This window comes from Pangasianodon hypophthalmus, chromosome 7 (genome assembly GCF_027358585.1).
Source record: "Pangasianodon hypophthalmus isolate fPanHyp1 chromosome 7, fPanHyp1.pri, whole genome shotgun sequence".
Classification (NCBI taxonomy): domain Eukaryota; kingdom Metazoa; phylum Chordata; class Actinopteri; order Siluriformes; family Pangasiidae; genus Pangasianodon; species Pangasianodon hypophthalmus.
The window spans coordinates 29713308-29730474 of record NC_069716.1 but is presented as its reverse complement, the minus strand read 5'-3'; the positions used below and the strand labels follow the sequence as shown (position 1 = coordinate 29730474).

At 38.2% G+C, this 17167-nt stretch overlaps 1 protein-coding gene across 1 annotated transcript in view; it reads right to left on the bottom strand.

The window, feature by feature from the left end:
* The window catches only part of tesmin (testis expressed metallothionein like protein), an 18411-nt gene extending 1901 nt beyond the window's left edge, over positions 1-16510 (bottom strand). Inside the window, exons 1-6 of the mRNA XM_026939097.3 lie at positions 16419-16510; positions 4392-4811; positions 2433-2500; positions 2290-2349; positions 1993-2095; positions 222-359 (exon numbers count right to left, since the gene is read on the bottom strand). Coding sequence (XP_026794898.3) covers positions 222-359; positions 1993-2095; positions 2290-2349; positions 2433-2500; positions 4392-4796 — 774 coding nt within the window. The 5' untranslated portion in view covers positions 4797-4811; positions 16419-16510. The remainder of the gene's footprint in view (positions 1-221; positions 360-1992; positions 2096-2289; positions 2350-2432; positions 2501-4391; positions 4812-16418) is intronic.
* Between the last annotated feature and the right edge of the window lie 657 nt (positions 16511-17167).

The window sequence follows — 17167 nt, the reverse complement described above, 5'->3', positions numbered from 1 at the left end:
CAAAACAACAACACAAGCACATGGTGATCGTCTCCATGGAAACCACAAACAGCAGTTTTCTCTGATCGGAAATGTCCTGCTACGTGAGTGAAAGAGTTCCCGTGATGGTGATCACTGAGACGCCTCTCTCTGACTCACATCTATCTCTCTATCTATCTATCTACCTATCTATCTGTTTGTTTGTTTATTTATTTATTTACATATATCTCGTGTCACTTCACCTTGTAACACTCGCAGTAGTTCTTCAGGCAGCCCGAGCTTTTGCAGTTACAGCCTCGTGTGTGACTTCCTTTCACATCCCCCTGGACGCTGCTGTTGATTTTAGAACGAAAGGCATCCGGGTTTCTGTCTAAACAGGTCTAGGAAGAAAAACAATCCACTTTAACCCAATGCAGTCTTTCATATTTGTTGAAAAAACACATACAGTACGACTTACTGGAATGTTTTGCAGAATTTTCTGTCTTTTAAATGAGCAAAATAACACGCCTGTATATATAATTAGAGGCGCTTCTGCCTAAACAGTAAACAGTGTCAATGCAAACAGATTAATTTATCACCTGCGGTGTGATTTACCGCTTCACTGTGGGCTGAACTCAGAGCTGGGGATTAAACTCAGAATCGTCAATATTTACGTGGGGAAAATTTATGCTTATTCAGATTTTAAGCAAATTTTCTAGCCTCCCCATTAAGATTATGCAAATTATCTGCATGTTGTCACACCTCCGAGGTTGCCAAATTTAACTACATAACTGTCAGAACATGACATAAATAAATAAAATATAAAATACCAGGATGTGCTGGATCAGGTACTATTCTATACGCTGCTGAATAATGAGTATGGAAGCCATTTTGTTAAATTAAACCAGTGATTAATGTGAGAATTAAAGCTAGCACTATTCATGCAGCAGTATACTGGTGATATACGAGACTCCTATTAGATTTATTACAATATTCAATTAAATTTTATTTGTATAGCGCTTTTAACAATAGACATTGTCACAAAGCAGCTTTACAGAAATAAATGCATTCACAAAAAAAAAAATCTTGTAAATATGTGAATTTATCCCTAATGAGTGAACCAGTGGTGACGGTGGTGAGGAAAAACTCTTTGAGACAATATGAGGAAGAAACCTTGAGAGGAACCAGGCTCAAAAGGGAACCATCCTCATCTGGGTGTAACAGATAGCGCGATTATAAATAATTCCCTTCTATTATTGTGTACTATATGGACAAATAGTGCAGTTGTGTAGCCAGGAAATTCATCATAGTTTTTGCAAGAAGTCTGGTTGGTTAAAATCTATCCACTGTCCACTGATGGAGTCCTGAGTACGAAGCTGCTCGTGGCAACTGCAGCCCCAAAGCCACTACAGCAATCACAGTCCCAAGCCATTACAGTACAGTACAGTACAGCTCCCCATATGTGATCCCCAAGCAGCACCGTCTCCACAGCCCCCAGGTGGCGCCATCCCCAGCAATCCAAACAGTTCTTCAGACCGTCCATATGGGGCCCCAGCAGCAGCGAGCAACTCAACCCATGAGAACTCCAACCAGAAGTAGGGCATCAGGATGGATCAGGCAGCGAGGAGGAGCAGAAGGGGTCAGGATCACTGGCATCTCAGAGTTAGAATACTGTAACGCTCACCATCTTCTCACTCAAATATCATCATATCAGATTTTTAAAATTCACACCAAACGAAAAATTCTACTTTCTACTCAAGAAAAGACTGGCAACTTCAGACACGTGAACTACACGCAGGTGATTTAAATAATCTGAATATGGAGCTCGAAAAATTCACTTAACAGGTGCGTAATCCGACACTGAATACCAGGAACTTTCCCAACATAGATACTGTCTTGGACTTTCGGTTCTGAATATGGCTGTTAGATCTTAAATCAGGGTCTCGCTGTTCAAACTACTTACAAACCAATATGAAGTGCTCCATCGATAATTACTGCCACAAAAGTAATTAACGTTACTCTGTAAGACCTGACCTTAATGGCTCTGTATCTATCAGTCGCATGCTCCATGTTGTTGCAGCAGTTAATGCAGCTGCAGTCGCTGCAGATCTCTCCGTTTGCAAAGCAGTCACAGTAGCTGGTGAGAGATTTGTGAAGTCGGACAATTATCTTACACAAAGAAATATAAGTAGGAAAGATACTAATCGTAATTACCTCTCGGGTACCATTCATTCATTCATTCATTCATTCATTTATTTATTTATTATTCATTGCATTAATTCTATTTCTGTCAATTTGTATTAAAAGAAAATTAAAAAATAAATTACTTACAGTTTCAAACACTGAGATTTAGTGCAGTGGCAGGGCTTCTTAGATTTTTCTGAGAAGGAACTAAATAAACATTCAACATTATTATTATTATTATTACTAAAATATCCAGTGATGTGTGTGTGTGTGTGTGTGTGTGTGTGTACCGCATGCTGTCCTTGTGTTGCCCCACTGTCTCCATATCAGGAGCCACAGGGCAAAATGTGGGTTGAACCTGTTAGTGAGAAAATAAGAATAATAACAAAAAAAAAACATCTTATTATAATAACATGTTGGACATTTGTTATTGTGTGTTGTCAGTGCTATTATTGTTTATTTACATTTTATTTAGAACAACATTCCTTGTAATTCCACATTCAGCTCATATGTGTACACAAATCACATACATTTTTCAGTCAGGGGTTGGGCTTCATCTCAGAACTGAAAAAAGCGTTGGTTAAAGTAGTAAATGACCAAATGTTAGCCTCCGGTCATATATATATATATATATACAAATTATACACATCAGGGAACTGGCTCAGGTCTTATGCTGCCTTCAAGTCCTATCAGAAATGTCGTAATTACCAGGTGAGAGAACTTGGATGGAAGAAATTAAATTATCGGGCATGCGAATAACAAAAAGTCACGGTGGCCTCCAACATGAATGTGACATCTACAGCAGATTGTAAGATTTAAGTGATTATGCATGTTAACTGTTCAGCGCTTCATTTTCTTTCAGCAAGGCTAAATAAACTTCATCGTTGATGACACATACAAAAAAAAAAAAATGAACAAAAGAAGTTTTCATACAACGCCCATTTTTTCAGACCAAAACCATTTGAATACACAGCTCGTTGTAATCTCCACCACTGAACCTGTACGCTCGGACTTCCAAGGGAGAACCTCAAATCAGCATTATTGGATCGTTATCAGTTTGCAGATGTTAATGGTGACTTCTCCGTGCATACAACAATAAGATTTGATGTTCCACAAGACTCTGTTCTACACAACCAGGTAACTAACTAACTGGAGCTAAAATACAGCTGCTCTGATTTACACTTTTCTAGCTCATATAAACCCTAATAATAATGAAAAGTTACTATTCGCACAGAACGAGTACTCGATGAGATCGTACACTGTGGCCTAAATCCATCTGATTACGTGACTCATGTGTGGAGAAGATCTGCTTAACCTCTGAGTTTATACTGGCCATAGCATCATGTAGTTCTGCCTGCACAGACACTGGGATTAGACCAGATTAAAAGATAAGACTAAGAAATATTTCTATACATTTCTATCATCTTTGTTCTAAATGTGTCTTACCGAGAGCTACATAACTAAACATGTTAAATTTAAAAACCCTGTTGAGAGAGAGAAGATAAAATGAGATGAGATAAAGATAGAAATTTTTTGCCAACTTGCCCAACACAGTACAACCGACAATGAATAAATGAAAACTATGAAAAGATTTGGTTAAAAAAAGGCTACAGTTAATTTCCAAACATGTCTTGCTTAAAATTAATCTTCAAATGTGTGTTGGCTAAAATTCATTTCCAAATTTTCTCAACTAAAATTAATTATAAAAAAACTTCAGCTATAATTAACTTCCAAACAAAATGTGTCTCAGCTAAGATTAATTTCTGAAAATATCTTCGATAAATTACTTGCCAAACTCATTTTTGCCAAAAAATAAACTTTCAAATGTGTTTAAATTAATTTCAAACACGTCTCAGCTAAAATTAATTAAATTCCAAACATGTTTCCAGTAAAATTAACTTAATTAATTAATAAACAAAATATGTCTCAGTTAAAACTACCTTCCTTATATAACATCTTAAATAATTTCCAAACACATCTCGGCTAAAATTAATTAATTTCGGAACATGTTTTGGGTAAAATCTACCTTCCAAACACATCTCGACTGTGTGATATTATTCAAATTAAGGAAATGTGTACATTTTATTGACAATACAACTTTAATTGTCTTTAACATTAGACTAATTTTTAATTGTTGTATTTATCATAATGTGAGTAAAGAGTGTCTCAAATGATTGACAATATTGTAATTAATAGATATGTCAATAAAGTTCTCTTGAATTGAACTGAAATTGTACGCGTGCACTCACTGAGGACGTGTGATACTGAACAGCGCCCCCAGGTGTCCAGGTGTGTGATGCAGTCGTATGATTGGGGAACTGATACGGAGGAAGAAGGCCGTCGGAGTAACACACAGGAGGACACTGAGACAAACGAGAGCTTGACGGGTCACAACAAAGCGGACAGGAAAAGCCGTGTGTGTTAAAATCGTCGTCCCAGACCGAGGGACACGCCCGCTCATCCTCAGACGTATCGCGAGGTGTTGGTCTGTGCTGGTGAGGATGTGAACTCGGGTGGCTGACGTTATTGTAGTTGTTTGGGATTTCGATAGAGAAAGGTGTGTAAGTGTAAGACGTAAGAGGAACCACAGAGCTTCCGGTCAAATCCTCCCGACAGCTGTACTCCGGTCCCGGAAAGTCATTCTCCTCTTCCATACTGAAGGTGAAACTCTGTACAGGAACATTAGGAAGAAAAGATAGCATTACACAATGACACACATTTATATACCCCATACCACATTTATATACCCCATAACACATCTATATACCCCATACCACATTTATATATCACATTTTTTTTGTTTTGCCGGGAGTTTCTTGCCTGCATCGGCGTCTTAACTATACTGTTTCTTTCTTTTTTAAATCAATAATATCGCGCTATCGTTTTCATCTGTTGTATTTTTCACGTTCTCTTCTACCGTATTTTCATTTTTTTTTCTCTCGAAGTGCGCTTTTGTATTTTGTCAAGACAGCGAGCGGAGGCCATTCACACCGGATCCACGCCGTCTACAATAATATCAACAAATCTTCGACTAAGGTGCGTTAAACAACATGTCTAACATTCAGCTTGTTCAGTGTGTTGAGTGCAGGATGTTTAGTCACTCTTCCTCCGTCGTTAGTATTAACTTTATTTGTGATAAATGCATGTTAGTTAGCTCTCTGACGGAGAAGATTGCTGCATTAGAGGTGCGCATCCAGTCTCTAGAGAGGGTTAGTGAGAGTGAGAGCAGCGTAGTTTCTGTAGGGGAAAGTCTGGATGCCTTAGGCGGAGTTAGTAATCCCCCAACTCCGGCATTAGAGCCCTCACAGCGGGGCGAATGGGTGACGACTCAGCGGCATAATCGCAAAGCCAAAGCTAACGCTAAGGCTCGCCCACAGGAGCACCACTCCTCTCCGCTTCACGTGTCCAACAGGTTTGCTCTCCTCAGTGAAGCACCCGCTGAGAAACCTGAAAGAGCTCTGGTTATAGGTGACTCTATCTTGCGGCACGTGAAATTAGCTAGGCCTTTAGGGGCACCAGCAGCTTTAGTTAGGTGTATACCGGGAGCCAGGGCGCCGGACATAGCAGGTAATCTTAGGGTCTTAGGCAAGCACAGGTTCTCAAAGATAGTTATTCATGTAGGAGCTAATGATATACGCCTTCATCAGTCTGAGGTTACTAAGATTAACTTGGTAGAGGTGTGTAAATTAGCGAAGGCGATGTCCGATGCTGTAGTATGCTCTGGCCCCATCCCAATGCGGCATGGCGATGTAGCTTACAGCAGGTTATGGTCGCTGAACTGCTGGATGTCCAGGTGGTGCTCCGAAAACAATGTGGGCTTTATAGATAATTGGACTAACTTTGAGGGCAAGGCTGGCCTGTTAGGGCGGGACGGTGTCCATCCCACTCGGGAAGGTGCTGCTCTCATTTCTTGCAGCATAGCACATAGTCTCAGAACAGGCCTAGTTAATCGGTGACAATCCAGGGCCAAGGCCAGGGAGCAGACAAGCAGGCTAAACCGACCGTCTGCTAGCTGCACTGAGTCGTCACTTAGGTTCCACCGTATTGAGACTGTGTCTGTTCCCCGAGCTAAACAAAATTATAGACATACTCAGACAGTTTGTTTTAGTAATCTAATTAACATAAAATTAAACCATACCGAATGCATAGCCAGCACCGTTGATCTGAAGCTAGGACTGCTGAATATTAGATCTCTTACGTCTAAAGCGCTTATTGTTAATGAAACCATTACTGATCAGGAGTTTGATGTACTGTGTTTAACAGAAACGTGGATTAAACCAAACGAGTTTGTAGCATTAAATGAAGCTAGTCCTCCCGGGTACAGTTACATACATCAGCCCCGTCTAACTGGCAAAGGAGGAGGCGTCGCAGTCATTTATAATGATAATCTAGCCGTCACACAAAAACCTAGTCATAAATTCAACGCATTTGAAGTTCTTTATTCTAACATAACATACGTAGCCACTAAAAATAAGTCTACCCAGGTGATTCCAGTAATTATTATTTACAGACCCCCAGGGCCATATTCTGAATTCCTGTGTGAATTTGCGGATTTCATCTCTAACCTGGTTGTTTCTTTAGACAAGGCATTAATTGTTGGAGACTTTAATATTCATTTTGATAATCCAGATGACCCTCTGAGAACAGCAGTTGTGTCCATTCTAGATTCTGTAGGGGTTAATCAGAATGTAATAGGACCCACCCATAGTGGTGGTCACACTCTTGATTTAATACTAACATTCGGATTAAATATAGAAAATATAGTCTCATGTCCACAGTCTGAACCTATCTCAGATCATTACCTCATCTCATTTAAAATGTGTATTAATCATAGTATATGCACCTTGCCACGTCACCGTGTCAAACGTACGTTCACGTCAACAACTGCACAGAGTTTTATCAGTAATCTCCCAGATTTATCAACCATGATTGGATCACCGTCTGATCCCGAAGAACTTGACCAGGCAACTGAATGTTTAGAATCAACGTTCTGCAACTCACTAGATAAGGTAGCTCCACTTAAAAGAAAAATAATTAGGGAGAAAAAGCTAGCACCCTGGTATAGCGATCACACACGAACTTTAAAACAGACCACTCGAAAACTAGAACGTAAATGGCGTCAAACTAACTTGGTAGTATTTCAAATAGCATGGAAGGAGAGCCTATTGAGCTATAAGAAAGCTCTTAGTGCTGCTAGATCAATGTATCTCTCCACCCTAATTGAAGATAACAGAAATAATCCTAGATTCTTATTTAATACTGTAGCAAAATTAACTAGGAATAAGACCACAATAGAAACACGCACACAATCATTATATAGCAGCGATGACTTCATGAATTTTTTCAATGGTAAAATTGAAAATATCAGGCTAGAAATTCAGACTATTAATTTAAAACCGGACAGTTCTATAACTAACCCTGTAGATGATAATATGATAATATTAGATAAACAACTACAACGCTTTAGTCCCCTTGAAGAGACTGAACTAATTTCACTAATTTCATCATCAAAATCATCAACCTGTATGCTAGATCCTTTACCTACTTGTTTCCTCAAACAGATAATTCCTGAAACAATCAAACCTCTTTTAAAGATAATCAATTCTTCCCTTAGCATTGGCTATGTACCTAAATCTTTTAAATTAGCAGTTATCAAGCCCCTGATTAAAAAACCTGACCTCAATCCCTGTCAACTGTCCAACTACAGGCCAATATCAAACCTCCCCTTTATTTCTAAGGTCCTTGAAAAGGTTGTAGCACAGCAGCTATGCTCATACTTACATAGGAATAACATTCATGAAATGTATCAGTCAGGATTTAGGCCTCATCATAGCACAGAGACAGCACTGGTAAAAGTTGTAAATGACTTACTACTGGCCTCTGATCAGGGTTGTGTCTCCTTGCTGGTGCTGCTTGACCTTAGTGCAGCTTTTGATACCATTGATCATGCTATTCTCCTCAATAGACTAGAAAATGTAGTAGGCATTAAGGGAACAGCCCTTTCCTGGCTCAGGTCTTATTTGACTGATCGTTATCAGTTTGTAAACGTAAATGGTGACTTCTCTTCTCATGCTAAGGTAAAGTTTGGTGTTCCGCAAGGCTCTGTTTTAGGCCCACTGCTCTTTTCTTTATATATGCTACCTCTGGGCAAAATTATTCGTAAGCATGGTATTAGCTTCCACTGTTACGCTGATGACACACAGTTGTATGTTTCAGCAAAGCCAGATGACAGACACCAGCTTAATAAAGTTGAGGAATGTGTAAAAGACATTAGAAACTGGATGCTTATTAACTTTCTCTTACTTAATTCTGACAAGACAGAAGTACTTGTACTAGGACCACATGCAGCTAGAAGTAAGCTTTCTGATTACATAATAACTCTGGATGACCTTTCTGTTTCATCATGTGCAGCAGTAAAAGACCTTGGTGTGATTATCGACTCTAGTCTTTCTTTTGAAGCTCATGTAGATAATATAACTAGGATTGCTTTCTTTCATCTCAGAAATATTGCTAAAATAAGAAATATATTGTCACTACACGATGCAGAAAAATTAGTTCATGCTTTTGTTACCTCTAGGTTGGATTATTGTAATGCCTTACTGTCTGGATGTTCCAGTAGGAGAATAAACAAGCTCCAGTTAGTCCAGAATGCAGCAGCGAGAGTCCTTACTAGAACCAGAAGATATGACCACATCACCCCTATCTTATCCACACTGCATTGGCTCCCAATCAAATTTCGTATTGATTATAAAATACTACTATTGACCTATAAAGTACTAAATGGTCTCGCGCCACAGTACCTGAGCGAACTTTTGGTCTTTTATGATCCGTCACGCCTACTCAGATCAAAAGATGCAGGCTATTTGTTGGTACCTCGAATAATGCGGGCTACAGCTGGGGGTAGAGCTTTCTCATACAAAGCCCCACAGTTATGGAACAGCCTTCCACTTAGTGTTCGGGGCTCAGACACAGTCTCAGTGTTTAAGTCTAGGCTGAAAACATATTTGTTTAGTCAAGCCTTTTGTGAATAGTTTTCTTAGGTACAGGGGCAGGTCTGGAGGGTTTCACAGGCATAGAGTGTTGTGGTGAAATGGGATGTTTGGATGCTGTCGCCCCCCCACTCTCACACGTTCACTCAGGTTTGTCGACGGTGGAGTGGCTGGCTGCCTTATGTCCCAGGGTGCCCTCATGTCTGTGTTAGCTTCTGGCTCTCCCTTTCAGTTATGCTGTCATAGCTAGTCTTGCCGGAGTCCCTGCTTGCACTCTGCATGCAAAGTACATCGTGCTTAACCATTAGAGGACAAAAGCTCACCTAACAATCTCTTCCTTCCTTTCTCTCCATCTCTCTCTCTCCCTCACTCTCTGTCGAGGTACACATGCTACTTCTGAGATGCCAGTGATGCCAGTGATCCTGACCCCTTCTGCTCCTCCTCGCTGCCTGACCCATCCTGATGCCCTACTTCTGGTTGGAGTTCTCATCGGTTGAGTTCGCTCGCTGCTGCTGGGGGTGGCCCCATATGGACTGCCTGAAGAACTGTTTGGATTGCTGGGGATGGTGCCACCTGGGGGCTGTGGAGATGGCTTGGGGATCACATATGGGGAGCTGTACTGTAATGGCTTGGGACTGCGATTGCTGTAGTGGCTTTGGGGCTGCAGTTGCCACGAGCAGCTTCGTACTCAGGACTCCATCAGTGGACAGTGGATAGATTTTAACCAGCCGGACCTCTTGCAAATACTGTGATGAATTTATTGGTTGCACAATTGCACTATTTGTCCATATAGTACACAATAGAAGGGATTTATTTATAATTGCACTATCCGTTGCACCCAGATGAGGATGGGTTCCCTTTTGAGCCTGGTTCCTCTCAAGGTTTCTTCCTCATATCATCGGGGAGTTTTTCCTTGCCACCGTCGCCACTGGCTTGCTCATTAGGGATAAATTCACAGTGATAAATTTAAATATTTACAATATATTTTTGTGAATCCATTTATTTCTGTAAAGCTGCTTTGTGACAATGTCCATTGTTAAAAGCGCTATACAAATAAAATTGAATTGAATTGAATTATATACCCCATACAACATCTATATACCTCATACCACATTTATATATCACATTTATATACCCCATAACACATCTATATACCCCATACCACATTTATATACCCCATACCACATCTATATACCTCATACCTCATTTATATACCTCATACCACATTTATATACCCCATAACACATCTATATACCCCATACCTCATTTATATACCCCATACCACATCTATATACCTCATACCTCATTTATATACCTCATACCACATCTATATACCTCATACCACATCTATATACCCCATACCACATTTATATACCCCATATCACATCTATATACCTCATACCTCATTTATATACCCCATACCACATCTATATACCTCATACCTCATTTATATACCTCATACCACATCTATATACCTCATACCACATCTATATACCTCATACCACATTTATATACACCATACCACATCTATATACCTCATACCACATCTATATACCCCATACCACATTTATATACCTCATACCACATCTATATACCCCATACCACATCTATATACCCCATACCACATCTATATACCCCATACCACATCTATATACCTCATACCACATCTATATACCTCATACCACATTTATATACACCATACCACATCTATATACCTCATACCACATCTATATACCCCATACCACATTTATATACCTCATACCACATCTATATACCTCATACCACATCTATATACCTCATACCTCATTTATATACCCCATACCACATCTATATACCTCATACCACATCTATATACCTCATACCACATTTATATACACCATACCACATCTATATACCTCATACCACATCTATATACCCCATACCACATTTATATACCTCATACCACATCTATATACCTCATACCACATCTATATACCCCATACCACATCTATATACCCCATACCACATCTATATACCTCATACCACATCTATATACCCCATACCACATTTATATACCTCATACCACATCTATATACCTCATACCACATCTATATACCCCATACCACATCTATATACCCCATACCACATCTATATACCTCATACCACATCTATATACCTCATACCACATCTATATACCCCATACCACATTTATATACCTCATACCACATCTATATACCTCATACCACATCTATATACCTCATACCTCATTTATATACCCCATACCACATCTATATACCTCATACCTCATTTATATACCTCATACCACATCTATATACCTCATACCACATTTATATACCTCATACCACATTTATATACACCATACCACATCTATATACCTCATACCACATCTATATACCCCATACCACATTTATATACCTCATACCACATCTATATACCTCATACCACATCTATATACCCCATACCACATCTATATACCCCATACCACATCTATATACCCCATATCACATCTATATATCTCATACCACATTTATATACACCATACCACATCTATATACCTCATACCACATCTATATACCCCATACCACATTTATATACCTCATACCACATCTATATACCTCATACCACATCTATATACCCCATACCACATCTATATACCCCATACCACATCTATATACCCCATATCACATCTATATACCTCATACCACATTTATATACACCATACCACATCTATATACCTCATACCACATCTATATACCTCATACCACATCTATATACCCCATACCACATCTATATACCCCATACCACATCTATATACCCCATACCACATTTATATACCTCATACCACATTTATATACCCCATACCACATCTATACACCTCATACCACATCTATATACCTCATACCACATCTATATACCTCATACGACATTTATATACACCATACCACATCTATACACCTCATACCACATCTATATACCTCATACCACATCTATATACCTCATACGACATTTATATACCTCATACCACATCTATATACCCCATACCACATCTATATACCCCATACCACATCTATATACCCCATATCACATCTATATACCTCATACCACATTTATATACACCATACCACATCTATATACCTCATACCACATCTATATACCCCATACCACATCTATATACCTCATACCACATCTATATACCTCATACCACATCTATATACCTCATACCACATCTATATACCTCATACCACATCTATATACCCCATACCACATCTATATACCCCATACCACATTTATATACCTCATACCACATTTATATACCCCATACCACATCTATACACCTCATACCACATCTATATACCCCATACCACATCTATATACCTCATACCACATCTATATACCTCATACCACATCTATATACCCCATACCACATCTATATACCCCATACCACATTTATATACCTCATACCACATCTATATACCCCATACCACATCTATACACCTCATACCACATCTATATACCTCATACCACATTTACATACCTCATACCACATTTATATACCTCATACCACATTTATATACCCCATACCACATCTATATACCCCACACCACATCTATATACCCCATACCACATTTACATACCTCATACCACATCTACATACCTCATACCACATCTATATACCTCATACCACATCTATATACCTCATACCACATCTATATACCTCATACCACATTTATATACCCCATACCACATCTATACACCTCATACCACATCTATATACCCCATACCACATCTATATACCCCATACCACATTTACATACCTCATACCACATTTATATACCTCATACCACATTTATATACCCCATACCACATCTATACACCTCATACCACATCTATATACCTCATACCACATCTATATACCTCATACCACATTTACATACCTCATACCACATTTATATACCTCATACCACATTTATATACCCCATACCACATCTATATACCTCATACCACATCTATACACCTCATACCACATCTATATACCCCATACCACATCTATATACCTCATACCACATTTATATACCCCATACCACATCTATACACCTCATACCACATCTATATACCTCATACCACATCTATATACCTCATACCACATTTACATACCTCATACCACATTTATATACCTCATACCACATTTATATACCCCATACCACATCTATACACCTCATACCACATCTATATACCTCATACCACATCTATATACCTCATACCACATCTATATACCCCATACCACATCTATACACCTCATACCACATCTATATACCCCATACCACATCTATATACCCCATACCACATCTATACACCTCATACCACATCTATATACCCCATACCACATCTATACACCTCATACCACATCTATATACCTCATACCACATCTATATACCTCATACCACATCTATATACCCCATACCACATCTATATACCCCATACCACATCTATATACCTCATACCACATCTATATACCTCATACCACATCTATATACCTACCACATCTATATACCCCATACCACATCTATATATCTCATACCACATCTAAATACCCCATACAACATCTATATACCTCATACCACATTTATATACCCCATACCACATCTATATACCTACCACATTTATATACCACATCTATATACCTCATACCACATTTATATACCCCATACCACATCTATATACCTACCACATTTATATACCACATCTATATATCTCATACCACATCTATATACCACATTTATATACCGCATATCACATCTATATACCTACGACATTTATATACCACATACCACATTTATATATCACATCTATATACCCCATACCACATCTATATACCCCATACCACATCTATATACCTACCACATTTATATATCACATCTATATACCCCATACCACATCTATATACCTCATACCACATTTATATATCACATTTATATACCCCATACCACATCTACATACCCCATACCACATCTATATATCTCATACCACATCTACATACCCCATACCACATCTATATACCTCATACCACATCTATATACCTCATACCACATCTATATACCACATCTATATACCTCATACCACATCTATATACCCCATACCACATCTAAATACCCCATACAATATCTATATACCTCATACGACATTTATATACCTCATACCACATCTAAATACCCCATACAACATCTATATACCCCATACCACATCTATATACCTCATACCACATCTATATACCTCATACCACATCTAAATACCCCATACCACATTTATGTACCACATCTATATACCTCATACCACATCTAAATACCCCATACAACATCTATATACCTCATACCACATTTATATACCACATCTATATATAGGTACTGTGGCACGAGACCATTTACTGCTTTATATATCAATAGTAGTATTTTATAATCAGTGCAAAATTTGACTGGGAGCCAATGCAGTGTGGATAAGATAGGGGTGATGTGTTCATATCTTCTGGTTCTAGTAAGGACTCTCGCTGCTGCATTCTGGACTAACTGGAGCTTGTTTATGCTCCTACTGGAACATCCAGACAGTAAGGCATTACAATAATCCAACCTAGAGATAACAAAAGCATGAACTAGTTTTTCTGCATCGTGTAGTGACATTATATTTCTTATTTTAGCAATATTTCTGAGATGAAAGAAACCTAGTTATATTATCTACATGAGCTTCAAAAGAAAGACTAGAGTCGATAATCACACCAAGGTCTTTTACTCCTGCAAATGATGAAATATAAAAGCCATCCAGAGATACTATGAACTCAGAAAGCTTACTTCTAGAAGGACAAATACTTCTGTCTTTTCAGAATTAAGTTAATAAGCATCCAGTTTCTAATGTCCTTTAAACATTCCTCAACTTTATTAAGCTGGTGTCTGTCATCTGGCTTTGCTGAAACATACAGCTGTGTGTCATCAGCGTAACAGTGGAAGCTAATACCATGCTTACGGATAATTTTGCCCAGAGGTAGCATATAAAGAGAAAAGAGCAGTGGGCCTAAAACAGAGCCTTGCGAGACACCAAACTTTACCTTAGTATGTGTAGAGAAGTCACCATTTACGTTTACAAACTGATAATGATCAGTCAGATAAGACCTGAGCCAGGAAAGGGCTGTTCCCTTAATGCCTACTACATTTTCTAGTCTATCGAGGAGAATAGCATGATCAATGGTATCAAATCACACCATTTCTTACTGATTAATAATTAGACTGTACATCTGGAGTACATGTTTCCTGCATAACTCGGAAAGTTTTTCGAAGTTAAAATATATGTCGAATCTTAAAGAAGGTGGAAAGTGCGTTATGTAAGAACAAATCCGCAAACAACTAAACAGACATATAAGTAAACCTGTGAGGCGTAATGACATTTTGGGCGAAAGAAAAGGCTGTACATATTAAATAAAATGTCATAACGAGATGTTAATGTTAAAACAAATATCGTATACCGAAAGCAAGTCAGTGTGAAACAAATGATCAAAACTAACAAGAACCCAAACTGTCCGCAGAAAATAGTGTGTGGTTCTGAAACCTCTGACATTCTGTAAATTTACCTTCAGATTTTTACATAATTTCTTCAATCTGACAGTAAACTATACGAGTGAGATTATTTTCTATAATCCATCTACACAATAACGTTCAAGAGCACAGAGAGAAGGCTGGTTGTTGCTTCTGATTATTTGTTGTTGCCATATCGCTCTCTATTTTTGTTGTTTTTGTTAAATCTGACAATTAAGAGCACAAACACTGACGATATTGACTTTTTAATAATCAGTAAATGTCACCATCTAGCGGTGACACATCGTCACTACAGCAGTGGGTTCAAGAAAGAATAATATTTTTTAAAATAATAAATAATAAAAATATTATTCAAAAATAAAAAAAAAATAAAAAGAACCAAAAGTCAGTCTGTCAAGTTAACCTGTTGTTAGCTAACATTATGTTAAATTGCTAATTAACTAGCCACAATCTGTAGGCTAACGTTCATGACAGAATGTTGAATTGTCCAATCGATGGCCTTCGTTTTATGATGTAACCAATCCCAGCGCAGAGGGGGAGGGGCTTATCTGAAACGGTCCAAGCTCGTTTCCCACACAGCTGTTAGCTAATCTGGCTAAAAGTTGCGATTTAACAGAATCGCACACTTACCCGGATATTTTAATTATTAACCTGTAAGTGAAGGTGGACAGAAGTGTTAGAAAGAATTTCATGATTAAATCTATTATACCTTTTTTTTGAGTGTTTCTTTATTAAACAAACAAAAATTAGCCGACCGATTGCTGAGGATGGAAGCTCGCGCACGCGTGTGACGTCACAGCCGGGAGCGCGCATGCGCAGTGGTGTTGCTTTCTTCAACGAGTAAAGACAAAATGGCGGCGCACTGAGACCCTCACACACTGAATAGTGCACTTCTTTAGGAAGTAGAGAGGCATTTCACCAACAATACCTTTGTAATAAAGTAAATTTTTTGGTGCTGCCCATTTGTAAACATTTTCTGGCAAAACATTTGTGCTTTTATTGTTGAAAATATTGACGAGCATTTTAGATTATTATGGAAAAGTGCTGTTTGGTCTCATAAAAATTCCAGAAAATGCACACACACGCGCATATATGATCAATCTTATAGTGATAATGGCTAACATTGATATCTGTAAATATAAATTCTTAGATAAAATGTTAGATAAAATCAATATTTCTTGATTGTAGTGGTTCATAAAATGACGGGATTCATTAAAATCATTCAGAGAATTAAACAGGAATAGATTAACTGTTATATTCCTATTTAATTGAAAAAGTGAGTTTTGTTGAACTAACAGAAGGTCGTCTTATTGACTTGCTGTTGATTATCAGTAAATGTCGCCATCTAGCGGTGACACATCAACACTACAGCAGTGACCTGAACCATAATAATAATAAAGTTAAGTTTATTATTTGTTTGATAATGTTATATTAAATTGTTAGCCATAGTTTCAGGTG